Here is a 27,545-nt window from a genome sequence, read left to right as displayed (position 1 = left end):
TACAATTCCCACAAGGTGATGCGGATTTAGGGCCTATCCCGAGTCAGGACAATAACTCTATCCAATAGAGTTGGATAGAGTTGTCTCCGTCTGTATCCGTGCTGTTGCATCCGTGCTGTCTCTCGTCAGCCTACAATTCCCGAGATGCACCAACAGCTGTTTATCCCTAAGGGGGTTATGAAAACCGACTTACTGGTGACATCTGTAGTCGTTTCCTTTACCTTCGGGGCTGGGTGCTTGTTAGGGTGTCTGAGGTGGGCTCGAGAAATTAGCATAAAACGCCGCAAAAACAAACATGTCCCCAGCCCGCGCCCGTACCCCGTCCAGTTCAGCAACGCGCGCGGGCGGAAGTGGTGATGGCCGGCGCGGCCGGAAGTTCAGATCAGCTGATGGGGGAGGCGGCGCCGCAGCCGCTTAGAGGCCCCGGCCGCCCAGCGCTTCGTCCGGGCCCCGAGTCTCGAGGACCGGCCACGATCCTCATTCGTACCTCGCTTTTGGGCGAGGCTCGGTCCCGTCTCTCTCTCAGGCCTGAGATCTTCTCCCGGCACGGCCGCCCTGAGCGCCCCGGCCACCCCCAGCCCCGGCTCGCCCCTCAGGCCCCGGGCCTCCCCTCAGTCCCCGGCCGGCGGCCCAGGACCTGGGCCCGCGGGGGGGGACCCAGCTCCGGGGGGTGCGGGCCCCATGGAGCTGATGTTCGCCGAGTGGGAGGACGGAGAGCGTTTCTCGTTCGAGGATTCCGATCGCTTTGAAGAGGATTCACTCTGTTCCTTCATCTCCGAGGCCGAAAGCCTTTGCCAGAACTGGCGGGGATGGCGCAAACAGTCCGCGGGGCCCAACTCCCCCACTGGCGGCGGCGGTGGCGGTGGTGGCGGCGGCAGCAGAATGCGAGGTGAGTGGAGCGGCGCGGGGGAGGGGAGCTCGGGCCCTGCTCGGGCCTCGCCCTAGAGCGGTCCCGGACGGGGAGCTGTCCTGATATTGAACGGATTCCGACGGGGAGCTGTCCTAATCTTGAACGGGTTCAGGGCTCGCTTTTCTGACCTTCCTTGGATGGGCTGACTTCAGTAGTGTGTGTGTTGTGTGTGTGGTGTGTGTGTGTGTGCGCGCGCGTGTGTGATGTGATATGTGTTTTGTGTGCGTCGTGGCAAGGAAATCGAAATCCTGAGTTTGAGCAGAAAGATCTTTTTGTTGTTCCTCCCTGCCTTAGAGATGAAGTAAGGGAAGTATCTGTTCTCTGCCTCGGAAAAACTTCACCCAGTTGAGATTTTGACAAACGAGAAAGTAGACCGAAGAGAATGTGGTTAGGGGGAGATTGTGAAGTGACCGCTTGAGGTGCGTCACTGAGTTGAAAAGTGGATTGGGAGCTTCTTGCTGCTGGGTGTTGACCTCTGATCCCGGCTGCACCAAGAATGGAGCCCACGGAAAGGAAAGTGGGAGTGAACTGGCCTGTGCGAGGAGATTCCGTAACTCTCAGGGTTAGATCAGAGTTTTGCCAAGACTGGGACGTGGATAGGAGTTACAGCTTTCCCTGTTTCAAGCGTGAGCAAGAGTGTGGCTAATTGGGCTTTCTTAAAGTACTTTTCTTTTGTTTTGTTTGTCGGCTTTCTGCCAGTTTCTTTCATTCTTGGGTCTTATACTGAAATAACAGATTATTTCTGTGAAGAATTTGCTTTGTTGGAGGGAATGGAAAGGAGAGTGAAGAGAAGCTCCTCAGGCTTGGGACTCCCCCACATCCTTTCCCAGCCTTGCTCATGGCAGTTTTTGCCATGGGCCTCAGGGAAAGCTGGCTTCCTTCAGCAGTTGAAGGATTTAATTTGATTCTACTCAGATCCTTTCCCAAGAGTCCTGTTTTCCAAACTGCTCTGCAGAGATTTCTGGTGCTTCTTTGGTATGTGTCACTTTCTAGGAGTAACAGCAGTAGTGGTATTCAACATTATTGGGAGAGATAACAGACACACACACCAGTCATAAGTAGTTTCACTGTGTGTAGTCTATGGCTTTCCTGCTTCTTTCATATTTGCAAGTGTGGGTGTGTGGGTGGCCTTAGGGCTTAGAGTTCCTTCATTTTGAGGAAAGTAACTGAATGAAGTCAAGGTGGTGAAGATTTTGATCTTTTCCTGGCTAGGTTAAGGCCTGTCATTTAATGATCATGTCATTTCCACTCCAGCCTTTCACAGCTACCTTCAGTTGTTTACTGGTGAAATAAAGGATTTAACTCTTTTTTTTTTAAAGATTCTTTTCAGTTATGAAAAGATGATAGACGTTCAGTCTATCATGTTATCATTATTTTTTGAGTAAAACCATGGAAAGTCTTGAATGCTGACTCCATCCTACTCCAGATGATGCCAGGAGCAACAGCTAGGTTTGGTCATCTGGGACAGCTGTCTTCCTTTGAGAGTTTCCATTAGGGGAAGTCAGCATTTAGGTGTGCCAGAGGTCCCTTTCTAACTCCTTTGAGGTCCTTTTTGAGGTTCCTAATGAACTGTTTTGGACTCTGGCCTAGCTTTCTGCTTAGATGGGGGCCTGAAGCCATGTAGAGAAAAGGGTGTGGTGAAAAAGCAATCAGAAAAGGAGAATGCCACAGGAAAGATAGTAACAATGCCATATGAATCCAGAGGCTGGCTAGTATGTGGGAAATTTGATAGTCAGCCCTTGTTAACAGGTTACCAGCTAGATGGAGGAACACAAACTGTGTGGCCAGGAGTTTCCTGGAATTTCCCTGGTGTCTTGTGTTAATAGGCTAAAGTAGCAGTCTGTGGGATGTGGACTACCTAGCTCCCTTCCCCTAGAAAAGATTTTAAGTGTGCACCCTCATATAAATGTCCCTTGGATTTTCATTTCTTTATTCATAGTGAAGGGGGCCCCAAGATAATGGCGCTGGCATTTAAGCCAAGTAATTATGGCCCTTTTCATTTCCCCTTATTTTCTTCCACTCCCAACCTTTGTTTCCAAAGATGGACTGGTGATCCCATTGGTGGAACTGTCAGCAAAGCAGGTGGCATTTCATATCCCATTTGAAGTGGTGGAGAAAGTTTACCCTCCAGTGCCTGAGCAGCTTCAGCTCCGAATTGCTTTTTGGAGCTTCCCTGAGAATGAAGAGGACATTCGGTGAGACCAGAGGACTGATGGGTGGGAGTGAGATCCCACACTGGCTGCTGGGATTTCTGTAGAACAAAGAAGATGTTGTATTTGAGGCTGTGCTATGGGGAAGATAAGAGAAGGAGGGCCTGCGGTTTTTCCAAAAAAGCAGTGTTGGTGGGAGAGAATGTGCCCAGGACACTGTGGTCCCTGACAAGGGTCTGTGGAAGATTATTTGTTAGATTGCTGCCATGTCCTCTTTTGCCCCCAGGTTGTATTCATGTCTAGCCAATGGCAGTGCAGATGAGTTCCAGCGAGGCGATCAGCTGTTTCGCATGAGGGCTGTGAAGGACCCACTGCAAATAGGTAAGGATCTTATCATGCCCCGTGGCAGCTTTGTGCCTCCCATCACCTGTGTTAAAATTAAAGCCATTGCAAGAAGGTGGAGCAGGTTGTTGAATAACTACCAAGCCAGGAAGGATTGAGGGCAGGTCTTGTTGGCTCTTTCTTGACCATACTCTTATATTTTTCCAGGGTTCCACCTGAGTGCTACAGTGGTGCCACCACAGATGGTCCCTCCCAAAGGGGCCTACAACGTGGCTGTGATGTTTGACCGCTGTCGGGTTACTTCCTGCAGCTGTACCTGTGGGGCTGGGGCCAAATGGTGCACCCATGTCGTGGCACTCTGTCTCTTCCGCATCCACAACGTGAGGCCCTCCCAATTTATTCTGGCCCTATCCTACGCTCCATCCCCCCCTTCTCTGCTGCATGCCTGGCCATAACGTGAGCCCCTTTGCCTCCCCTACTCTGCCCATCTGTTCCAAGCTCCAGCTTCGTAAAGCCTTTTCTCATATGGTTTCATTTCTCTCTCCATCCTCTTAAGGCTTCTGCGGTCTGCCTGCGGGCCCCAGTTTCAGAGTCCCTGTCTCGATTACAGCGGGACCAGCTGCAGAAGTTTGCTCAGTACCTTATCAGTGAGCTCCCTCAGCAGGTGAGTGAGCTCAGGACACCCTTGACCAGTTTGCCTTAGGACTGCACATCAGCCATCTTATTAGGCCCAGGCCTCTTGGGCTCATTTGTGTTCTGTTTTCTCTGCCTTTGTCCCTCTTTCCCTAGATCCTCCCTACAGCCCAGCGTCTCCTGGATGAACTTCTCTCCTCTCAGTCAACTGCGATCAATACAGTGTGTGGAGCCCCAGGTGAGTGTGGTGAGAAGGGCAATATGTAGACAGCATGCTGGGGTACAGAGTGTCCCTTACTCCAGGCTCCATAGTAGCAGGCAAATCCAGACTCCTCTAAATAGATGATTGACTACCTGTCGTTGCCTAGACCCCACAGCGGGACCCTCAGCTTCAGACCAGAGCACTTGGTATTTGGATGAGTCCACACTCACTGACAACATCAAGAAGACACTGCACAAGTTCTGTGGCCCCTCCCCTGTGGTCTTTAGGTGAGTTCCATCTCTGCATCTCAAGACCATCCTCATGCTGCTGGCACATCCTTTGTTCTATTAATGCCTTCATCCTCTACCTTCTCTTCCCTGCACTGGCATGGTGCCTGGCACACAAATGTCATCGACAAACACATGGATGATCATGTAGAGTCACAGAATGGTCTGTTCTTATCTAAGTAGAGCAAGAGTCCTTTTTCTTCTTTGACAAATCAGGAAATTGAAGCAAAGAAAGAGTAAGAATTCTTGGGGCTGGGAAGGTGGCTCAGTGGTAGAGTGCTTGCCTTGCATGCATGATGCCTTGGGTTTGATTACTCAGGACCACATAAGCAGAAAAAGCTGAAAGTGGCGGGGTGGCTCAAGTGGTAGAGTACTAACCTTGAGCTGAAGACCTGAGGGACAATGCCCAGATTCAGAGTTCAGGTTTTGGGGCTTGAACTCTGGGCTTGGGTGCTGACCCTGCGCTCTTCAGCTCAAGGCGAGCACTCTACCTCTTGAGCCACAGCACCACTTGTGATTTTTCTGGAGGTTAATTGGAGATAAGAATCTGACGGACTAGGATTATAGGTGGGAACCACTGGCACCCAGAAAGATTAAGAATTCTTGAAGCTGGGCACTAGTGGCTCATGCCTGTAATCCTAGCTACTTAGGAGACTGAGATCTGAGGATCGAGGGAAAGCTTGGGAAAGAAAGTCCATGAGACTCTTATCTCCATTTAGCCACCAGAAAACTGGAAGTGGTGCTGTGGCTCAAGTGGTAGAGCACTTGCCTTGAGCTGAAGAGTGCAGGGACAACGCCCAAGCCCAGAGTTCAAACCCCCCACTACTGACCAAAAAAAAAAAAAGAATTCTTGAAATAGTTGGGCACCAGTGGCTCATGCCTTTAATCCTACCTACCCAAGAGGCTGAGATCTGAGGATAATAGTTCAAAGCCAGCCCAGGCAGGAAAGTCTGTGAGACTTATCTCCAATCAGCTACCAAAAAAGCTGGAAGTGGAGCTATTTCAAGTAGTAGAGGGCTAGCCTTGGACATCACCCAGGCCTTGAGTGTGTACCTAGGACTGGTACACAAGAAAAGATGTTATTTCAGCGTTGGTGGCTCACACCTGTAATCCTAGCTACTCAGGAGGCTGAGATCCAAGGATCTCAGTTCAAAGCCAGCCCAGGCAGGAAAGACCGTGAGACTCCTATCTCCAATAAAGCACCAGAAAACCGGAAGTGGCACTGTAGCTCAAGTGGTCGAGTGCTCTCCTTGAGCTGAAGAGCTGAGGGACAGCGCCCAGGCCCAGAGTTCAAGCCCCACGACCGACCAAAAAAAAAAAGAAAGAAAGAAAAGATGTTTTTTCATGGCCACCCTTTGCCCTTTACTCTGTATTTGGGGTGGCACCTCCTTTGGGTTGAAGCCCCCTTGTTCTTTGACCTGTGCATTCAGCCCCCTCTTCTGTTCCACTCCTTTCACAGTGATGTGAACTCAATGTATCTGTCTTCCACGGAGCCTCCAGCTGCTGCGGAATGGGCATGTCTGCTGCGCCCTCTCCGGGGCCGTGAGCCAGAGGGGGTCTGGAACCTACTGAGCATTGTGCGAGAGATGTTCAAGCGGCGGGACAGCAATGCTGCCCCCTTGCTGGAAATCCTCACTGATCAGTGCCTCACCTACGAACAGGTATTTCCCTAAAGTTGGGTGGGGAGCTTCACAATGGCTTCTTCCCTTCCTCACTCCCTCTGCCTCATTCTTTTTGCAACAGGGATGTCAGGGAAGAATGCTGTGACTTCTGAGCTAGCAGGTGCATTCCACAGCTCTCTCTATTTCTAGATTACAGGTTGGTGGTACAGTGTGCGCACCTCAGCCTCACATAGCAGCGCCAGCGGGCACACGGGCCGTAGCAATGGTCAGTCAGAGGTGGCAGCCCACGCATGTGCAAGCATGTGTGACGAGATGGTCACACTATGGAGGCTGGCTGTGTTAGATCCTGCTCTCAGCCCCCAGCGGTGAGTCTTCCCCAGACTCCCCAGAGCACTGACTGACCAGACCAGACCAGACCAAGCTCTCTTATCTCTTCATACATGGGGATGTACCTTTATTTTCACCCTAGAGAATAAGTATTCTAATACTTTATCCTGAGCACTTGGGGCATGGAGGGTGAAGTCGGGGGGGGGGGGGGGGGGCGGGGGAAGAAACACAGTTACTGACATTTAAGAGTCCTGTTTCTGAGTGGTTTTTTCCTTTCCTAAGCAGCATCAATTTGTCAAAATTGCTCTGTTGCACTGCTGTCTATAGGACTGGCTCAAGAAATGCTACTTTGTGTTCTTTCCCTATGCCTTTCTTGGTTGTACCCCTACTCCCTGCCCTCCTTTTTCCTCTTAGTGCAGACTGCTGGGTTGTCCCCTGAGCAGCCTCCTGCCTTTGTTCCCACAGCCGGCGGGAACTGTGTGCACAGCTGCGTCAGTGGCAGCTAAAGGTGATTGAAAATGTAAAGCGAGGACAGCACAAGAAGACCCTGGAGCGGCTCTTTCCTGGCTTCCGGCCAGCAGTGGAAGCCTGTTACTTTAACTGGGAAGAGGCCTACCCACTTCCTGGTGTCACCTACAGTGGCACTGACCGGAAGTTAGCCCTGTGTTGGGCCCGGGCCCTACCACCTCGGCCAGGAGCCTCCCGTTCTGGAGGCCTGGAGGAATCCCGGGACCGGCCCCGACCTCTTCCTACTGACCCAGCTGTGCGGCCCAAAGAGCCTGGGGCCAAACGCAAGGGATTGGGTGAGGGGGTCTCCTCATCACAGCGGGGGCCCCGCCGCCTCTCTGCTGAAGGGGGAGATAAGGCTTTGCACAAAATGGGTCCAGGTGGGGGCAAAACCAAGGTACTGGGTGGGCCTGGCAGTGGAGGCAAGGGCTCAGCGGGCAACGGGAGCAAGAGACGGCTGAGCAGTGAAGACAGCTCTCTGGAGCCCGATCTGGCAGAAATGAGCCTGGATGACAGCAGCTTGGCCCTGGGTGCAGAGGCCAGCACATTTGGTGGATTCCCAGAAAGCCCTCCACCTTGTCCTCCCCCTGGTGGTTCCCGAGGTCCTTCTACCTTCCTCCCTGAGCCTCCAGATACTTATGAAGAAGATGCTGGCGTGTACTTCTCAGAAGGGCCTGAGCCTCCCACAGCCTCTGTTGCCCCCCCTGGCCTCTTGCCTGGTAGAGTCTGTGCTCGAGATGACCTCCCTTCCACGGATGACAGTGGCAGTGGACTCCCCAAAACCAAGGAGGCATCCCCTGCAGTTGGAGAGGAGGATGATGATTACCAGGCATATTACCTGAATGCGCAGGACGGGGCTGGAGGCGAGGAGGAAAAGGCTGAGGGCGGGGCTGGGGAAGAACATGACCTGTTTGCTGGGCTGAAGCCACTGGAACAGGAGAGCCGCATGGAGGTGAGGGGATTGGGGAAGAGAGGGCGGACTGGGTGCTACTTAGCCACTGCTGGGAAGGGTCCTCTAGCCTTAGTTGGAAATGTCAGTGCCTGTTAGCATGACTTTGAATCCTGTAGTGGGATCCCAACTGACCAGCGCATGCACCTTCATTTTCTTCATGCTTCCACATTGATGCTTGTGAAAATGGCAGGTTGTGTGCAAGACTTTTTAGTGGTTTCCAATGTCCTTAGAATAAAAATGCAAGTCCTCAGCATGATGGGTGAGGCTCCTCTCTGTCCAGTCTTTTCTGGCTTCTCTGGCTTGGTCTGGCTACGCTGTTCCTCATCCTCCATGCAAGTGGCCCTCTCCTGGCGTCTTCTGTATTCCTCCTTTGCTTTGTAGTTCTATACAGGTTGGCCTTTCTGACTGCAGTGTTCTCTCTCCTCACCTGGCCTGGTTAGCTCCCATTCCTTCTTTAAGTCTCAGAGACTTTAAAGACCACATTCGGTGGGAAGTTTCCCCTCGTACCACCTTTCTGCTCCGAGTCCTACTTGCTTCCTTCTTGATCTTTGCCAATAGTGGCTGGCATCATATCACGCCAGCTTGTGTTCATACGCTGAGCCCCTGTGGAGTACTCAGGGCTCAGCATATAGCATTCATTTAAGGAGTGTGTGCTACATAGTGAGCATAGGGTCCTGCCCATGAGAGTTGGGTCTTCAAGCCCTGTGGTCCATGTCCTCTCTCCAGGTGTTATTTGCTTGTGCTGAAGCCCTGCATGCACACGGCTACAGCAGTGAGGCTTCCCGCCTCACTGTGGAGCTTGCCCAGGACCTGCTAGCCAACCCACCCGACCTCAAGGTAGAGCCGCCCCCTGCCAAGGTGAGAGAGACCTCCTTCCTCTACCTTCCTGGCCACCACGTACCGCTGCTCCTCTATCCCACCCCAAGTGAGAGCCTCCTTCTACCTCCACAGAGGTGAGTTAGACTCATTTGCTTGCCTTCTTGCACTTCTGTCTCTAGGGCAAGAAGAACAAGGTGTCCACAAGCCGTCAGACCTGGGTAGCTACCAACACCCTCACCAAGGCCGCTTTCCTGCTGACAGTGCTAAGCGAGCGCCCTGAGCACCACAACCTGGCCTTCCGAGTTGGCATGTTTGCCTTGGAGCTACAGCGACCCCCAGCTTCTACCAAGGCCTTGGAGGTCAGCGGTCTCATCTGAGCCCTGTTCAGTTTTCTTTCTTTTTGTTGGTTGTGGGGCGTGAACTCTGGGCCTGGGCGCTCTCCCTCAGCTCTTCAGCTCAAGGCTAGCACTCTGCCACTTGAACCATAGTACCACTTCTGGTTTTCTGATTGGTTTATTGGAGATAAGAGTCTCATGGACTTTTCCTGCCCAGGCTGGCTTTGAACTGTGATCCTCAGATCTCAGCCTCCTGAGTAGCTAGGATTACAGGTGTGAGCCACCAGCACTGGCTCCCTGTTCAGTTTTCAAGGTGAATCTTGCAACCTCTCTTGAGGTAGAGGATATCTGAACTCCTCCCTGTGCCCTCAGGTGAAGCTGGCATACCAGGAGTCTGAGGTGGCCGCCCTCCTCAAGAAAATCCCTCTGGGTCCCAGTGAGATGAGTACCATGCGGTGCCGGGCAGAGGAGCTTCGGGAAGGCACACTTTGTGACTATCGGCCCGTGTTGCCCCTCATGTTGGCCAGTTTCATCTTTGACGTTCTCTGTGCTCCAGGTATGGTACCTGTTCCTATAGTGACTGGGAGTAGTGTGTGGCGGGAGAGGGGGGGGAGGAGGTAGCTTTCTCCAAGGAAAACCCAAGAATCCCAAGGTTGTCTGAATCGCCTTTAGGATGAGCCCATCAGGCAGCTTCATGGGTAGGTCTGGAATGATGAGGGTCTTGTGTTCTCTGTATTCTCTCCTGTGCCTGTCCTGTGTCCTGTGTCTGCCTGACATCCTCCACCTTTCACCTAGTGGTTTCCCCCACGGGTTCCCGTCCCCCAAGTCGCAACTGGAACAATGAGATGCCTGGAGATGAAGAGCTGGGATTTGAAGCAGCAGTTGCTGCCTTGGGTAAGTCTGTCAGTATCTTGAGCATGTCTATGAGTTCAAGCTTAATCCAAGCTTTGAGGGACATGAGACTTGGATCCTGTTCCTGAGGGGCAAAAATGGGAGTCAGTGCTATATGTAAGCTAACTTTGCTATAAGAAAATCAGGAGGGGCTGGGAAGGTGGCTCAGTGGTAGAGCACTTGCCTTGCATGCTCGAGGCCCTGGGTTCGATTCCTCAGCACCACATAAGAAAAAAGCCGGAAGTGTTGCTGTGGCTCAAGTGTTAGAGCACTAGCCTTGAGCTGAAGAGCTGAGGGACAGTGCCCAGACCCAGAGTTCAGGCCCCACGACCGGACCCAAAAAAAAACAAAAAACAAAAAAAAAAAAAGAAAATCAGGAATAAGCTGGGTGCTGGTGGCTCATGCCAGCCCAGGCAGAAATTGCTGTGAGACTCTAATCTTCACTTAACTGCCAGAAAACCAGTAGTGGAGCTGTGGCTCAATATGGTAGAGCATTAGCCTAGAGTGAAGAAACTTGGGGGCAGTGCCCAGGCCTTGAATTTAAGCCCTAGTCCTGGCATACGTAAATAAATAAATAAGTAAATAAACAAATGTAGGTATGTAAGTGCAGCAAAACAAAAATCTAGGGAATTGTCCCAAAGAGGTGATAGCATATGGGATGTGGGTTAGAAAGATTGGTAAGCTCTAGATAGGGTAACACCATAAATAAAGACTTAGCTATAGCTAGGTGTAATGGTATATGTCATTACTGATCAGAAGGCTGAGAAGGAATATTCCTTGGGGCTGTGAGTTTGAGGCCAGCCTGGACAACATAGACCCAGACTACTGAACAATTAAAAATCAGCCTAGCATCAGTGGATCACATCTGCAATCCTAGCTACTCAGGAGCCTTAAGATTTGGAGGTTCAAGGTTTGGAGCCAGCACAGGCAAAATGGTTTGCTAGGGCTGGAGATGTGGCTAAAGCAGAAAATACCAGCCAGCCTAGCAAGCATAAGGCCCAGTACCACTCCCTCAAAACTGCACACATACACCATAAACACTCAGCTGGAATCAAGTCCTCATGCGAATGAGGAACTCAGCTCTCCTAAAGTGATAGATGCATGCCTGGTAGATGCATGCCTCAAGGGGTTTGAGGCCTTGAGAAGCAGATGGAACTTAGGTTGAATCTGGTAAACAAAGGGTCCCTTGTATAGATGATGTGAGTTGGGCCAAGGGAACCCTTACCTCACATTCTGGTGACTGGCCCCGACTTGTCTGCTCTTGCTGCCTTGGAAGTTCTGGTCAGTCTTAATCCCCACGAGCCCTCCTCACAGGCATGAAGACAACAGTGAGCGAGGCAGAACATCCCCTCCTGTGTGAAGGCACACGTCGGGAGAAGGGTGACCTGGCATTAGCGCTTATGATCACTTACAAGGATGACCAGGCTAAGCTCAAGAAGGTAAGGGATTGAGGTATTGGGCTGTTGTCAGACACAGAGCAAGCAAATGTCACATCCTTTCTCCGAAGTTTCCAGTACAATGAGAAAAGTACTATTCTGCCCATAGGAGGTATCTTGGGGACTTCTCATAAAGAACAAGAGACCAATGGTTCTTATAGGTGTGCTTGGGCATGAGGTGGAAGAAGAGAAGCAGAGAGCATAAAGTCATTCATTCATTTATTTCAATGTTTATTGAATATCAGTATATTCAGTCTTGAGGTAAGTGTTACGGAGGATACCAAGACATGTAAGCTGGGAGGTTATCCTGTAGTTCTAACTGGGGAAAGCTTCCTGAGGAGGTAGCATTAGGCTGCTTCAAGGAGAAAGAAGATAATGGAAGTCAGGACAAAGGACATCTTGTCATTGCTTCTCTCTTCTTCAGATCTTAGATAAACTCTTGGATCGAGAGAGCCAGACACACAAGCCACAGACACTGAGTTCATTCTACTCATCTAGCCGCCCGGCCACAGCCAACCAGAGGTCTCCTTCCAAGCACGGGGCCCCATCTGCCCCAGGGGCCCTACAGCCATTGGCCTCAGGCTCTGCAGGGCCTGCTCAGCCAGGGAACATGGCAGGGACTGGGCCAGGCCCCACTGAGGGCTACACAGAGAAGAATGTGCCTGGTGAGGTGGGGGCACTGGGCAGGGGGGATGAGTAGTACAGACCCATGTTGGGATACCCTTTCCTGGGCTCATCCCAGTGTCTAATTTTGTTACCTAGAAAGCTCTCCACATTCTCCCTGTGATGGTCTCCCACCTGAGGCAGCTTTGACCCCAAGGCAAGAGGGGAAGGTTCCCAGTCGTCTGGCACTCGGTAGTCGTGGAGGCTATAATGGACGGGGCTGGGGATCTCCAGGGAGGCCCAAAAAGAAGCACACAGGTGAGGTACCCCTTGAGATGGTATGGAGGCAGGACATTCCTGCAGATTGGGGTCTGATTGCAGGAACTCCTGAGACTGATTTTCTCTTGGGGGACTCAGGCATGGCCAGCATTGACAGCAGTGCCCCAGAAACAACATCGGATAGCTCCCCCACCTTGAGCCGGAGACCACTGCGAGGAGGCTGGGCCCCCACTTCTTGGGGTCGAGGACAAGACAGTGACAGCATTAGCAGCTCCTCATCGGACTCACTGGGTTCCTCATCCTCCAGTGGAAGTCGCCGAGCCAGTGCCAGTGGAGGGGCCCGAGCAAAGACAGTTGAAGTGGGCAGGTCAGTGGGAAGAACCACCCCGCTCCTCTGACCCAGCCCACTCTCAGAGCCACTGACCTAGTGGTAGCCAGCCACTCTTCCCCAATTCCTCACCTTGGTCTTTCCCTACCTACCTAGACACCTACTTGAAAAAAATCACAAACCTGTCCCTACCCCATTGCCCCTTCAGGTACAAGGGCCGGCGCCCCGAGAGTCATGCCCCCCATGTACCCAATCAGCCATCAGAGGCAGCTGCACACTTCTATTTCGAGCTGGCGAAGACAGTGCTGATCAAGGCAGGGGGCAACAGCAGCACTTCCATTTTTACACATCCATCTTCCTCAGGGGGCCACCAGGGTCCTCATCGCAACCTGCACCTTTGCGCCTTCGAAATTGGGCTTTATGCCCTCGGCCTGCACAACTTTGTTTCTCCAAACTGGCTCTCACGTACCTATTCCTCCCACGTTTCCTGGATTACAGGTAAAACCAATGTCCTGATTTGGGTATGGGAGAGGGACTAACTGGAGAAAAGGGTCTTTGGTGGCATTATTGATCTGATCAGACATCATCCATATGCCCCACTGGTGCCCACACCAAACTACTTCACTCTTCTCTTCTTTCCCCAAAGGGCAGGCAATGGAGATTGGCAGTGCAGCCCTGACTATATTGGTAGAATGCTGGGATGGGCACCTGACACCCCCTGAGGTCGCATCCCTGGCTGATAGAGCATCTCGGGCACGAGACTCCAATATGGTGAGGGCCGCAGCAGAGTTGGCCCTAAGCTGCCTGCCTCATGCTCATGCGTTGAACCCCAATGAAATCCAGCGGGCCTTGGTGCAGTGCAAAGAGCAGGTATTTGGGCAGGGAGGTTGGGCATGGGGAAACTCAAGGGCCCAGCTCTTCAGTTTATTTTGAGACAAGGCCTCACGAAGTTGCCCAGTCTGTTCTTGAACTGGTGTGTCTTCTGCCTCAGCCTTCCAAATAGTTGGGACCTCAGACATGTTCTATTGCACCCAGTTTGAAAGCCCAGTGCTTTGATGGCCATGTCCAGGAGTTTACACAGTGTCTAATTGGTCCTCTCATGGTAACATTTTATGTATTACAGGTTGAGTAGCTTAATGCTTGAGACCAGAAATGTTTCAGATTCAGATTTTGGAATATTTGGCTACACATAGTGAGGTATTTTGGGGATGGGACCTAAGTCTTAACGTGAAATTTATATTTCATATATAACATACATGTAGCCTGAAGCTAATCTTAAAATTATTCTGTGTGGTATTAGGGATTGTACCCAGTGGCTTGTGCATGTTAGACAAGTGACTCACCCACATTCCCCAGCCCTAAACAATATTTTCAGTAATTGTATACATGAAACGAGTTTTATGGTGTTTTCTGTGTGAAGTGTCATGTTAGTGATCAAAAAGTTTTTTATTTTGGTCAGGTGTGGTGGTCTACGCTTACCATCCCAGCACTTAAGTCTCAGGCAGGAAGATTGCAAGTGCGTGGGCTACATAGCAAGACACTAAAAAATGAAAGTGTCTTAAAATAGGAGTTTAGAGCATTTGGGGGGGTTTTGGATTAGGAATGTTCAACCTGTAATATACTTTCACAATTGTCACATCCTTAACTTCATAATTCTAAAATAGGATTATTCCTATTTTATAGATGAGGAAGTAGAGGTGTGTGGTTTAGGAACCAAGATGAAACTTACAGAAGGGCTGAGAGAGGTCATGAGAGGGGTGGGTTAGGAATTAGGAACTTGACCCAGGGTCTTCCATTGGTAAGTATTTGTTCAGTGTCTGCAAAGGACTCACTGCTCTGATACTGTGCCCTCTGATACCACCCCATCAATCAGCCAACCCTGAGGGTGTCATGTAACACAGGAACATTCCTGGGCTGAGCCCTTCCCCCTTTAACACTCTGTGCTCCTCCCTTCCAGGACAACTTGATGTTGGAGAAGGCCTGCATGGCAGTGGAAGAGGCTGCTAAGGGTGGGGGCGTGTACCCTGAAGTGTTGTTTGAGGTGGCTCACCAGTGGTTCTGGCTGTATGAGCAAACAGCAGGTGGCTCATCCACAGCTCGTGAAGGGGCTACAAGCTGTAGTGTCAGCGGGATGAGGGCAGCTGGGGAGGCTGGACGGGGACTGCCTGAGGGAAGGGGGGGCCCAGGGACTGAAGCTGTTACAGTGGCAGCAGCGGCAGCAGTGACGGCAGCGGCTACAGTGGTTCCAGTTATTTCAGTGGGGTCCAGTTTATATCCAGGTCCAGGACTGGGGCACGGTCACTCCCCTGGCCTGCACCCCTACACTGCTCTACAGCCCCACCTGCCCTGCAGCCCCCAGTACCTCACTCATCCAGCTCACCCTGCCCACCCCATGCCTCATATGCCCCGGCCTGCTGTCTTCCCGGTGCCTGGCTCTGCATACCCACAGGTGAGACCAGTATTCTGGGAGTGGGGCATATGGGAGAAGGCTAGGAGTTCGTGGGGGTTGGAATGGGGCACTCTAGGGGTACATGGAAATCCAAAGGTCCTGGGGAGGTGTTGGGAGCCCAGGAGAAGCAGCAAGGCAGGGTCCATCTGTGGGATGAAGGGGGAGTCCTCACATGACTTGCTTCCTTCTTCCTTCTTCCCCGCCTCTAGGGTGTGCATCCTGCATTCCTGGGGGCTCAGTACCCTTACTCCGTGACTCCTCCCTCCCTCGCTGCCACTGCTGTGTCTTTCCCTGTCCCTTCCATGGCACCCATCACAGTCCATCCCTACCACACAGAGCCAGGGCTCCCACTGCCCACCAGTGTGGCCTGTGAGTTGTGGGGGCAGGGAACAGGTGAATGGAGGGGAGGTCCACTTGACAGGGGAGGGAGGGAGGGAGGGAACCTCTCACACCCTCTTTGGACTAAGAGCTCACATAGCTTTTGTCGCACCCTCAGTGAGCAGTGTCCACCCAGCATCCACATTTCCAGCCATCCAGGGGGCATCACTGCCTGCTCTGACTACACAGCCCAGCCCGCTAGTGAGCGGGGGCTTCCCACCACCCGAGGAGGAGACGCACAGTCAACCTGCCAATCCACACAGTCTGCACCACCTGCACGCTGCCTACCGAGTTGGTGAGAGGAGACCCCTTCTGTACCCCCATCCCCAACCGAAGGCCGAAGGCTCTTCAGTGGACCCCTTCTGATAGTTCCAAGTCATGCAAGGATAAGGATGTACCCCATCGTGTGCCCATCCTTGTCTCCCAGGAATGCTGGCACTGGAGATGCTGGGTCGCCGGGCACACAATGATCACCCCAACAACTTCTCCCGCTCCCCCCCCTACACTGATGATGTCAAATGGTTGCTGGGGCTGGCAGCAAAGCTGGGTAACACCTCCTCTCCTCAGGACCATTGTCCCCCCCATCCACTCCCCCTACCTTCCTATCCCAGACCTCCTTCCTAGCTCTTGCTCAGAGTTGAGGCCTTGGTCGGGTATGTGTGCGTGCGCGAGGGCGGGGGGTTACCTCGGCTCCTGGGGGGGTGGAGGGAGGCTCTCTGCCAGGCCAGAGGTGAGAGCTATAAAAGTTGGGTCCCTAGGGCAGAGGTGGCCACCCCCGTCTCATGCCCCTCCCCCCTGCCCCCCAGGAGTGAACTACGTGCACCAGTTCTGTGTGGGGGCAGCCAAGGGGGTGCTGAGCCCGTTTGTGCTGCAGGAGATCGTCATGGAGACGCTGCAGCGGCTGAACCCCGCTCATGCCCACAACCACCTGCGTGCCCCTGCCTTCCACCAACTGGTGCAGCGCTGCCAACAGGCATACATGCAGGTTGGACAACCCAGGAATTGTGGAGCTGGGTGGGACACCTAGCAGTTGTAGGTGAGGGAGGATGGGCTCACTTCTGTGCTTGCACCAAGGCTGACACGCCATGTCCTCCTCCAGTACATCCACCATCGCTTAATTCACCTAACCCCCGCCGACTACGACGACTTCGTGAATGCCATCCGCAGTGCTCGCAGCGCCTTCTGCCTGACACCCATGGGCATGATGCAGTTCAACGACATCCTGCAGAACCTCAAGCGCAGCAAACAGACCAAGGAGTTGTGGCAGCGGGTCTCTCTTGAGATGACCGCCTTTTCCCCCTAAGTCTGGCCCCCTTAGGGTTCTGCATAGGGACACAGGCCTTTGGCTATAGGGGTCTCTTAAACAGAGGGAGTGAGATTTGGCTGGACGGATCATCATGCCTGCTCAGTTCCCTGGTAGCCCAAACAGGCAGCTGCTCTTGGACGATAGTTTGGGGCCAAGATATCTCAGACCCGAGAAGCCTTGGGCTAGGGGAGACAGCCCTAATTGGGAAGGGGCGTTGGGTGACTTCTGGTATTTATTTGGCATTTATAAATATATAAACTCCTTTTGTACTCTAGTCTCCTGGGCCTTTTCCCTCTTTGTGCAGTTGACCCTTGAAACCCCAGGGAGAGGGGGAAGACATCTGATACCTGCTTTACTCTAGGTTTTTCTCCAGTGAGGCAGACAAAAGAGAAAAATAAGGATGTTTATTAAGGACATTTCTGGCCCAAAGCTAGGGCTCATACTCAGCTCTGTGAGCCACTGTCCGACCTCATCCCCATTCAATGTGAATGACACTAGGGAGGCCGGGCCACAGGTAGATCCCACTGCCCAACTAAAGGGGCAACAGCAAGGGGTCCCTCCCATAGCCAGGTCCAGACAGATACACTGCTGGGGATAAAGAGGAAAAACCACTGGACTAATACATTCTATACTCTTCCTGGAACCTCTTACTCCTCCCCACCTCTCAAGTTCATTGGTCAAAGGTACCCAGTACCATGATATGGAGTACCAAGGGAAGCCCCTTTAGTATGCCCCAGAGCTATGGGAAAGGCATGCCCTTCCCTTCTCAGCCATCCCAGCCATGGGGGCCACTGAGGTAGAAGGGGGCGGGGGCAGGCCACACTAACCCCCCTTGTGGGCCCTGCTCTGGGCTTGCCCCAGAGGGAAGTAGGGGGCTTTTTGCTGGTATAGGAGGGCCGGGACATCAGCCCACACTGGAATGCTGTAGTTCTTCCCGTAGCCATGAAGGGACTGGCTGTCCAAGCCGGCTCAGCAGCTTCGACAACTCCAAGTTATGGTTCCGGAAAAAATTCATAAGAAAAAGGCGGGACTGACAGGAGAAACACGGAGGCAGAAACAAACAGTAAGGAGAGGGGCAGACTCACACCCAAGAGGTAGAACAGGTACCATGCCCAGAGTTTTCACTCACCTGTGTGTCCATGTCTGGGTACTTCCGGCCTTTGCTTTTACCAAGACAGCGAGTCTTACCACCTTCAAGTCCCTGGCACCAAAAGCCTTTATCTTCATCAAACCTGTTCAACAGGAACAGGCTGTGGGTGGCAGAGAAGAGCCCCGTAAATGCGCACTACCCCTTCTCAGTCATAGGGATACATGTCTCGCCATGCGAGACAATCCAGGTCTGTTCCACACAGATACAGCAACCTACTTCCCCATTTCCCCCAGACCTTCCTCCCCTGGGTCATGCTCTCCCACCTGAGGGTCCGTGTGTAGTTCAGAAAGGGTGTGATACCCAGGAACTTCTGGATGCTCTCCATTGAGGCTGCTGGATTGGTACGCAGCTCCTGCCCATCCACAATCAGCAACTAAAGGGACAGGGATGTGGTTCCCTCTATATTCCTAAGCCTCTGGGCTGAAGGGAATGGGAACCCCAATGGGGGCTCTTGGAGGGTTGTACCTGTCCAGAGGGATAGTAAGTCAGCCAACGTTGCAGGTGGGTAGAATAGTAGCCAGGGACAAGACAGCGGTTCTGCAGGGAACGAAGTACCAAAGGGGCCTGGGTAGAAGCTGAAATCACCTGGTAGAAGGTATAGTTCAGAGCAACTGGGTCTCCATGTGCTCGCTGGTGCTAGAGGACAAAGAACAGGAAGGGCAAGGACTGGTGATTGGACAGAATGATTTTGCCCTTATTCCTTGCCTGGTGACAGTACAGGCACCACTCCCTAAAGCACTAGTTTCATTTTCCTACCCTCCTTTCTGTCTCTTAGCAGTCACTACCTCCCTCTCAGGCCCAATGTGTCCCTAGCCTCGGGCAGACCTGGTACCAGGAGTAGGCCCTGTCAGCAGGGTTGGTGAGCACAGTGATGATCTTGGCTCTCGGCAGGAGAGCAGCTCCCCGCCGTGGTACAACCTCTGAGTCAAAGTAGGTGGCACTTTTTTCAAACAGGAAATCAGTGCTGGCATTGGAAGGAACAGGGAAGAAATCCATGTACCTAGCAAGTAACATAGGAAAAAGGCAGAGGTTTTCAGAGTGAAGAAGCCTGATGTCTGCTAACTGAAGCTAAGTGGGGTTATTTTTGGAGAAGGAAATACTCTGAGAAACATTAAAAAAAAAAAAAATGGTCCCAATCTCACCAGTCAATACCCTTGTGGTAATTGGGGCCACTGAAGAACTGAATCTCCTCAAAGGTGCTGGGGCTAGGAAAGCTGCTAGTAACAGCTGGGTGCAGGCTCAGGAAGAAGTGAACTGCTGTAGTGCCTAAACAGGAAAGACCAGACCTTTGTAGGAAAGAAGCCAACTGAACAGCATGAGTTTGAAGAAAGTAAGAAATCATCACTTGGTATAGTAATAATCCCTTATGGCCAAACTACAGTGAGAGAAGAAAACAGAGAGGCCAAGTAAAGGGTTAAAACAATGGCTCTCAGCCTTGACTGTGTATCAAAACCCTTTGATCTTTAAAAAGTCCACATAGAGCGCTAGCCTTGAGCTGAAGAGCTGAGGACAGTGCCCAGGCCCAGAGTTCAGGCCCCACAACTGACAAAAAAAAATAAATGAAATTAAAAAAACAAAAACAAAAACAAAACTCCATGGATGAGGGCTAGAAACCCATGGAGCTCAGTGGTATAGCACTTGCCTATGCAAAGCCATTAGATCACCAGTACAGTAAAAACAGAGCAAAAAAAAAAAAAAAAAAATAACATAAACCCCAAAATTCTGATAAACAACTAGATTTGAGAATCTCTTTTTTTTTTTTTTTTGCGGTCATGTGGCCTGAACTGTGGCCTGGGTGCTGTCCCTCAGCTCTTCAGCTCCAGGCTAGCACTCTACCACTTGAACCACAGTGCTACTTCTGGCTTTTTCTGCTTATGTGGTGCTGAGGAATCGAACCCAGGGCCTCATGCATGCAAGGCAAGCACTGTACCACTGAGCCACCTTCCCAGCCCCGTGAGAATCTCTATCGTGAGATTAGATTTACATTGAGTAGGTAAGAGAAGGGAGTTTTTTGTTTGTTTTGGTGCCACTACTGGGGCTTGAACTTGGCCTGAGTGTTGTCCCTAAACTTTTGCTCAAGGCTAGTGCTGTACCACTAGAGCTACAGCTCCATTTCTATATGGAGATAAGAGTTTCAAGAAAGTGGGGCGCTGGTAGCTCACACCTGTAATCCTAGCTACTCAGGAGGCTGAGATCTGAGGATTGTGGTTCAAAGCCAGCCCAGGCAGGAAAGTCTGTGAGGCTCTTATCTCCAATAAACAACTAGAAAACCACAAGTGGTGCTTTGGTTCAAGTGGTAGAGTGCTCACCTTGAGCTGAAGAGTGCAGGTACAGTGCCCAAGCCCAGAGTTCAAGCCCCATGACCGACCAAAAAAAAAAAAAAAAAGTCTCAAGGACTTTCCTGCCCAGATTGGTTTCATACTGCAATCCTCAGATCTCAGCCTCCTGAGTAGCTAGCTAGCATTCTAGGCATGAGCCACTGGGACCTGTGGGAGCTCTTTGGCAAAAGGAGTTTGGGTTTATAAAGGCAGAGCAAGTAAGGTGTTAAAGGATAATTTACCTGTCTTCTGGGGTCCCACAATGAGGAACTTGGGGAGTCGATCACAGGTTTTCTCCTTGGACCAGATATCTTTGTGCCTCTTATCATCACAGGGATTCTGAAGGTGAGGCCAAGAATCTGATAAGGAAGGCCTCTCTTACACTCCACCCCCATCAGGCCTCTCTTCAGCCTGAGCTCCACTTTTACCTGCCAAAGGGGGCTTCGCTCCTGAGGGAAAAGTTCAAAGTACTTTCGTGCAAGAGGGATGGGAGGAAGGGTCTGTAGGCGTAGCCGTGTCCAGCACTGGAGGAAGCGTACCAGGCTCTCAAAGGTGTACAGACCCAACCGGTCATTTCCATAATTGGACAAATGGGTCATAAAGATGCTGATCTGTAATAAGGCATCTTCATGTCAGATTTGGAGAGGCTACTCCACCTCACCATCAACCCCCAGCCCCTGGCCTGCAAATACTTCAGCTTGTCAATTTTCCAGCCCTTCCTCTTTGCACCTTACCGGATTAAGCAGCACTGTCAGAAAGAGCTCTCCACCTCGGATGCTCCGGTCTAACTCACGGGAGCCTCCAGGATACTCATTATAGAAGATTGTATGAGTAAAGAGACCACATGTTTGCCGGGGGAGAACCTGGAGGAAAAACAAGCAACAGAGACAGTTGAGATGAGATTTGTACAGTACAATGTGAAGCAGCGAGATTCTCTGGGTTTCTAGAAGGCCCAGTCTATGATTATAATAATAAAAGGGCTTTCCTGATTTTTTTTTTTTTTTTTGCCAGTCTTGGCACTTGAACTCAGGGCCTGCGCACTGTCCCTGACCCTCTTTTCTTTTGCTCAAGGCGAGCGCTCCACCACCTGAGCTATAGCGCCACTTTCAGCCTTTTCTGTTTGTGTGGTGCTGAGGAATTGAACTAAGGGCTTCACGCATGCTAGGCAAGAACTCTACCACTAAACCACATTCCCAACCCATGGGATTTCAGATTTTTACCCCTTACTATGAGCATGAACTTGGACAAGTCACAAGTCAAAGCAGGCTGGAGACTAATCGGGGGAGTTGTAGTGGGAGTCCCTCACCATGATGCCACTGTGAATGAAGCCACGGCGGTAGCGGGCAGGGCGGAGATGGGGGTACTCTTCAGTGCTGGTCACTTGGATGCCCCACACAGATTTCCAAGCCTCATAGAGCTGCGTGTGGATGGGGTACACGCCCGAGTGGTGGGGGGCCACAGCATAACCCAGATCCGTGGGAATCCCATGCTCCTGGGAATGGCATAGACTCTCACCAGGACCTGGTGAGGTTTGGGGAGTATAGGATAGAGAGGGCGGGGATGCCTCCACAGAAAGAAAATTTGAAACGGTAGGGGAAATTTGAAAGGAGGAATTCATTCTGGGAGAAACTGTAGAGAAGAGATGCAAGGGTCTCACCAAAGCAAACTGTTTGTTGAGCCTCATCTGGTCGGCCAGCACAGAGCGATTGTGGAACAGGTGTGGCTGCATGTGGCTCCACATGTGGGGGAACCACCAGAACTCTTTGCGGTGCTTCAGCAGCATGTCGTCCCCCGCATCCTCCTCCTCTGTCCCTGTGACCACATACTGACCACTGACCACAGCCAGTCAGCCCTCTGTCCTTTGTGCTATTACAACACACCACCTTCCACCCTTGGAATGCTACTGACTCCTCCAACCCCAGGTTTTCTATTTGCCCTACTGCCAACTTATTTTTCCCATCACTAAGGCAAGATGCAAGCCCACCATCAGCTCCCAACTATGCCCCTTTTCTTCAACCAGTCTTCCCAGAGAGATAAGCAATGAAGGTACACATCAAACCAATAATGCTATGCTGAATGCACAGGAGAATAAACTCACCAGTATGGTAGAACTTGCCCGAGAAACCCAGGTTGAAGGTGAAGTTAGGGACTAAGGTCCTGAGTTTGTTCTGGGTGGTCAACAGAGCCTGAGAAGAGTAGCAGAGACATGAGAAATCAGGAGGAAACAGACTGAGTCGAAGCTACATGAAAAATAAATTTCTTCCTGCCTACAAAGGGCAGGAGTGTGCCTTTCCATAAGCTCAGAATCATGGCAAGAGCTGGACAGACCAAAGCTTGAACAACTTATAAGGACAGATATTTAAGTAATTTTACAGAAAGAAATGCAAAGAGAAAAATAAAGACTGACCTCAACATCATCCACTTTCATGCGAGTACCTTCTTTGCCCACGAAGATGTCGTCGATGTCTACCAGGATGTAGCGGTCAAGGTCCAGGCAGAGGCGCTTGCCAGTGAGGTATGCAACAGCATCAACAAAAACCAGTTTGTGAAGCCAGAAAGAAAGTCCATGGCCAAAGAGTACCCGCTGGATGCCATCGTGAAGCCCCAGGTCCTGTACCACAGTAGGAAGGTGGGCTCGACGAGGCACAGGTCCTGGCACAGGAGGCTCAGCTGGCCGAAGGTTGGCAAGAAGCACGGGTTCATAAGTGCTGTGATTGGACTGGAAAATGGTCCAGTCATCACCAGGAAGTGGCCCAGGCTCCAGGCGGCTGGGGCGGGTGAGATGCAGGAGGGGGGCAGAAGGATTCACTTGGTAGTCCCGGAGCCCCAAGTTTGAGTGTAGAAAAATGGGAAAGCCCTTGAGCTGGGCACTCAGTAAACTATGCTCATGGGCTCGGAAAAAGCCAATGATGCCCACGCCATATTCCACACAGTAGCGGTCTAGCAGTTCCCGACTCCACGCATCCAAGTTGACATACTTAAGCAGGTTCTCATATATGACTAAGACATAGCGGCCACGGGTGTGATCAGTCAACGTGGGCATGTCCCCTCGGCCAGGTGCCAGCTCAGTGCTGTAACGAAAACGACTGGACTCCAAGATGGCCACAATCTCCTGCCCTAGCTGTGAGTATGCACTCTCCACAAACACAAGGACCACAGGTTCAGTTCGAGTTGTTTCTGGAGGCCGGGGAGGCCGAGGAGGGACTGGAGGTCTTGCAGGACCAGGACCAGCTGCCCCACTGCTGCTGCAGTCTCCCAAGGGCAGGGGTAGGGGTTCCTTGGCCTTGGGGCTAGTGGACACATAGTAAGCCAGGAAGCCCATGGAGCCAAGGCTGAAAGCAATCAGCAGCAGTATGAGGCGGTGCAGTTCCAGCTGCCGAGCTGGGCGTACCACCTTCCACAGCTGGAGCATGGCGAGGGAAATAAAGGAGGAATAAGGGACCACCTCTGGGGATGGGAGGTGGGAGTCCTCTAGGATAGAAGTTTTCTTGGGTGAGTAGAAGGATAGGAAAATAGGGGAAAGGGATTCACTCAGGGTCAATTTCCTGAAGAGATGGGAACCAAATCCATTTATTCTAGAGTAGAAAAGGAAGAAGCAGCAGCAGTCTCAAGTCACCATGGCCTCCTGGACCATGGCTTCACGCTGCAAATCTAGCTTCCTTGGCTCTGATAAAGCTTCTCACATCACAAATCAGCAAAGTTCACGAGCTTGGCCTCCACAATCTGTAAGACACAGAAAGGGATGGATTACTTCTGCCCCTGAAAGTCTATCATTAATCCATTCTCCTCCTCACCCCATCTCTCTTACTTCCCGCTCCCTTGATGATCTGTTCTCAAAGCAAAGGAGGGGGATTATCTCCTATAGAAGAACACATACCTTAGCTGTCATGGAACCCACATGTGAATGTTCAAATTTTCTTAAGCTCAAGCTGGAAAAGCAAACTCAAGTGCTGGAAGAGGCTCTCTGCAGAGGACAGACAGCCTGGGAGACTGAAAACAGGCTTTCACTGCAAGTTCCTATCCCACAACCAATTAGTTGTCCAGCCTGCAAGAACTCTGGTCTTTTGGTAAGAAATGGGTAGAAAACCCCAGAAGTCTCGTGGCCCAATGCAACATCAGATCAGAGGAAACTCGTGAGTCTGTTTATCTTCCACATCAACCTAATTCAACGATATATCTAACAGACTAACGAACTTGCAGTCATGTGGACATTATGGTAGGGGTACTCAAAAGGAAAGAGATGGGCTAATTATTATTCTATTAGCATCTTAACCCAGAATTTGTAGACTCTCTTTTCTACTGTTTGTGAAAAATTACCTCTTAGCCTTTACTTTTTCCATAGCTCCAGAACAGGTTATGTCACTAATACATGTGCAAAGCCAAAAGCCGGGTCCAGAGCGTATCTCTTCCTATCCATTTTAGTTATCTTTCCTAACTTAGCCAAAGTGGAATGGCATCTCTAATCCTAAAGAGCTCAGCTTACAAAAATATGAGAGGTTCAGTTCAGTTACAAAAACAGAGCAAACCAGTAGCAGATGACAGAGAGCAATATGAGCTTAAGTCATAGCTAGCCAATTAGAAAGTATAAAGGCATAGTGATCAGAAAACAGTTTTAAGGAGACTTAATTTGTAATCTCATTTTTCTTAAACAGAATGCTTCTAGAAGATTTATAGTCTCCTTACCTACACTACTTTTAGTAAGGCCAATGGCTGGCCCATGCTGCAGACCTGTCTCAGGAGTGATTAGGCAGAGACAGGGTCCTTCAGAATTGAGAGAGATGAGTTACGAAGAGCTCAGCTTTAGTCAGGGTAAAACTGAATAAAAATCGTGATAGGCGCTGGAGTTGCAGCTCAGTGGCAGAGTATATGTTTAGCATGCATGAGGCCGAGTTTAATACCCAGCACCCCAGAAAAGAAAGGAAGCAAGCAAGTAAGCAAGCAAGCGAGCGAGTAAGCAAGAGTGAGTGATAAAGGGAGGGAGAAAGGAAGAGAAAGAGAATGTGAGAAACGAGAAGGGGTGAATTCTAAGAATTAGGAGAAACTTTAAGCCGGGCGCTGGTGGCTCACGCCTGTAATCCTAGCTACTCAGGAGGCTGAGATCTGAGGATCACGGTTCAAAGCCAGCCCGGGCAGGAGAGACCCGTAAGACTTCTATCTCCAATAAACCACCAGAAAGCCGGAAGTGGCGCTGTAGCTCAAGTGGTAGAGCACTCGCCTTGAGCTGAAGAGCTGAGGGACAGCGCCCAGGCCCAGAGTTCAAGCCCCACGACTGACAAAAAAAAAAAAAAAAAAAGAAGAAACTTTAAAGAAAGCATAGTAATCACTGAGAACAAATTGACACTGTAAATAATAGTTAATATTTGTTTTTTTTGGTCGGTTGTGGGGCCGGAACTCTGGGCCTGGGTGCTGCCCCTCAGATCTTCAGCTGAAGGCTAGTACTCTACCACTTGAGCGTCAGCCCCACTTCCAGCTTTTTCTGCTTATGTGGTAGTAAGGAATCAAACTCAGGGCCTCATGCATGCAAGGCAAGCACTCTACCACTGAGCCACCTTCCCAGCCCCAATAGTTAATATTTGTTGAGAGCTATCTGTCAGGCATTCTTCCAAGAGCTATACATATACAAATGGTTGCTGATGGAGATATACAATGGTGTGAAAATCATAAGCATTCAGTATAAACCATACTTCAAATGAACCGTACTACATTTTGTTTTTTGGTGCTGGATTTTACATCCAGGACCTTGTGAATGCTAGGTACATGTTCTACCCCTGATTTGCTTCCCCAGCATCTTGATTTTTGAGTCCCCCCCCCCCCCCCCAGCTGGTGGATATGCAGTATGATACTCTCTTATGATGCTGAGCAGTGGCATCTCCCAGTCATCTGAATCATCAGGAGGTTGAGCAACTGACACTAAAGTATACTGAGTAGCAGCTAAGCTATCACACTCAGTAGGTAAGGTATATTTTTGACTTAGCATGTCCAGCTTAGGATAAATTTATCACTTCTCTCTCCATAAGTCAAGAAGCATCTGAATTTAATCTCTATACCAGCCCTAAGAAGTAGGAAATGGATAGTACTATTATTATTTCCATTTTACCCATAAGTAACTTGAAGCTGAGAGGCTTAGTAACTTGCCCGGGATCACACAGCTCAGTCAGTGGAGGAACTGGGGTTCAAAATCAGGCCTGTCAAGCTCCAGATCTCCAGATCCCCCATGCTGTTAACCACTACATTTCAGCTTCATACCTAAAAGAAACAGCGATTTAGCCAAGGGGCGAGAAGAGAGCCATTCGGATGGGGCGTGGGGTAGAAGGGTGGCTGTGAGGGGAGGAAAGTGTGTGTGTGTTTGCGTGCAGCAGTGGAAGGTTTTGGAGACGGGGAGAAACCACGGGGCCGGCTGCCGAGCTGCAAGCGATAGCAACAGGGACGCAGAAGGGTCTGCACTCGGACACCAGCAGAGCCGAGTTGGAGCGGGTTCACCAGGGGAGCGAACTTGGTGAGGAAACACGAGGTCAGGGTGGAGATAAAAGAGCCCGGGCGGGGGCACGCCAGGGGTAGGGGTAAGGGGCAGAGGCGCCTGGGGTGAGCGGGAAGCAGGCACTGCGCTGGCCGAGCGTGAGGGAGCTGGCTGGCCGGGGCGAGGCGGGCGTGAGGGCGGTGGTGGAAGGGACGCGCGGGCGAGGGGCCGCCCGGGGCGACTCCGCAATGGTCACACTCAGCGGCGAGTCTGTGAGCGGAGGAACTGGGGGGGCCCCACTGTGTGTGGGGGTTGCTGTCCTCAAGGGAGGCTCACCCGGCGGAGTGGGCGGCGTCCCTGCTGTCCCCGGGCTCCGCCGCGTCCCGGGGCTGCCCAGCTTCCCTGCTCTCGGAGCCTCGGGCCGCGTCGCGGCCGCTCCGCCATCTCCGAGCGAACGCTCTGCCGCAGCCGGACCCTACCACCGCTCCTGCCGAGGGGGGGACAGCGCGCTGCCGCTCGTGGTCCCCGCAGGCTCCGAGCGTGACAGCCGCGCGACCGACGTGCGGGGGGGAACCACACAACCTTTCGCAACCGCTCGGCCCCAGCCACGGCCTCCGAGTTGTTTTTGCCTGCGTCCGCAATGCCCCCCACAACTTGTCGCCCGATGGCACAGTCTGGAGAGCGTCAGGCGCCACGGCCCACGAGCAGGGGCGGGTCGAGGGCTGGCCCACTTAGCCTAGCGGAGGGGGAACCGGGCCGGCCCACTAAAGGCGGGGGTGAGGGCGTGGCTAGCCTGATATGTGGGTGGGCCTGGGGGTGTGTGTGTGTGGTGAGAACCTCAGCCCACCAATTAAGAGCCCGGTC

At 51.6% G+C, this 27,545-nt stretch overlaps 2 protein-coding genes across 7 annotated transcripts; one reads left to right on the top strand and one right to left on the bottom strand.

Annotated features, from left to right (window-relative positions):
- The first annotated feature begins 395 nt into the window (after nt 1-395).
- On the top strand, nt 396-17,030 carry Zswim8 (zinc finger SWIM-type containing 8). Of its 5 annotated transcripts, none has more exons than XM_042690359.1 (26): nt 396-889; nt 2,952-3,105; nt 3,347-3,441; nt 3,610-3,782; nt 3,959-4,066; nt 4,192-4,273; nt 4,404-4,524; nt 5,984-6,185; nt 6,336-6,511; nt 6,939-7,932; nt 8,659-8,769; nt 8,931-9,110; nt 9,459-9,642; nt 9,882-9,980; nt 11,292-11,416; nt 11,838-12,078; nt 12,176-12,334; nt 12,434-12,662; nt 12,832-13,121; nt 13,270-13,493; nt 14,581-15,072; nt 15,282-15,441; nt 15,569-15,745; nt 15,878-15,997; nt 16,257-16,435; nt 16,550-17,030. In XM_042690359.1, the coding sequence occupies exons 1-26, from the start codon at nt 682-684 to the stop codon at nt 16,751-16,753; spliced, it is 5,487 nt and encodes a 1,828-aa protein (XP_042546293.1). In that variant the 5' UTR covers nt 396-681; the 3' UTR covers nt 16,754-17,030. The 5 variants fall into 5 exon arrangements, with proteins under 5 accessions (XP_042546293.1, XP_042546290.1, XP_042546291.1 ...); XM_042690356.1 differs by having other exon boundaries at nt 15,282-15,465; XM_042690357.1 differs by having other exon boundaries at nt 8,659-8,790.
- A 110-nt stretch (nt 17,031-17,140) lies between these two features.
- On the bottom strand, nt 17,141-27,133 carry Ndst2 (N-deacetylase and N-sulfotransferase 2). 2 transcript variants are annotated; one of them, XM_042690361.1, is made up of 15 exons: nt 27,018-27,133; nt 26,322-26,470; nt 22,632-23,947; nt 22,323-22,410; nt 21,882-22,036; nt 21,531-21,716; nt 20,959-21,087; nt 20,653-20,835; nt 20,467-20,563; nt 19,049-19,172; nt 18,732-18,906; nt 18,372-18,542; nt 18,170-18,279; nt 17,886-17,988; nt 17,141-17,786 (listed from the first exon to the last, which is right to left on the bottom strand). In XM_042690361.1, exons 3-15 carry the CDS (start codon nt 23,634-23,636, stop codon nt 17,661-17,663), a joined length of 2,652 nt encoding a protein of 883 aa, XP_042546295.1. In that variant the 5' UTR covers nt 23,637-23,947; nt 26,322-26,470; nt 27,018-27,133; the 3' UTR covers nt 17,141-17,660. The 2 variants fall into 2 exon arrangements, with proteins under 2 accessions (XP_042546295.1, XP_042546296.1); XM_042690362.1 differs by lacking the exon at nt 26,322-26,470.
- Between the last annotated feature and the right edge of the window lie 412 nt (nt 27,134-27,545).

The sequence above is a fragment of the Dipodomys spectabilis genome, unplaced genomic scaffold (genome assembly GCF_019054845.1).
Source record: "Dipodomys spectabilis isolate Male_0828 unplaced genomic scaffold, ASM1905484v1 ptg000136l, whole genome shotgun sequence".
NCBI lineage: Eukaryota > Metazoa > Chordata > Mammalia > Rodentia > Heteromyidae > Dipodomys > Dipodomys spectabilis.
This window is presented reverse-complemented; position numbering and strand designations above follow the sequence as displayed.

Excerpts from the sequence above, each read along its gene's own strand:
- Zswim8 (XM_042690355.1), top strand. The coding sequence starts at position 682 with ATGGAGCTGATGTTCGCCGAGTGGGAGGACGGAGAGCGTTTCTCGTTC. Across the intron at positions 13,122-13,269 it reads CCACGTTTCCTGGATTACAG|GGCAGGCAATGGAGATTGGC; the intron begins GTAAAACCAATG and ends CTTTCCCCAAAG. Across the intron at positions 15,073-15,281 it reads CTGGCTCTGCATACCCACAG|GGTGTGCATCCTGCATTCCT; the intron begins GTGAGACCAGTA and ends CCCCGCCTCTAG.
- Ndst2 (XM_042690361.1), bottom strand. The coding sequence starts at position 23,636 with ATGCTCCAGCTGTGGAAGGTGGTACGCCCAGCTCGGCAGCTGGAACTG. Across the intron at positions 20,836-20,958 it reads TGACAGTGCTGCTTAATCCG|ATCAGCATCTTTATGACCCA; the intron begins GTAAGGTGCAAA and ends GCCTTATTACAG. Across the intron at positions 17,989-18,169 it reads AACTACACACGGACCCTCAG|GTTTGATGAAGATAAAGGCT; the intron begins GTGGGAGAGCAT and ends CCTGTTGAACAG.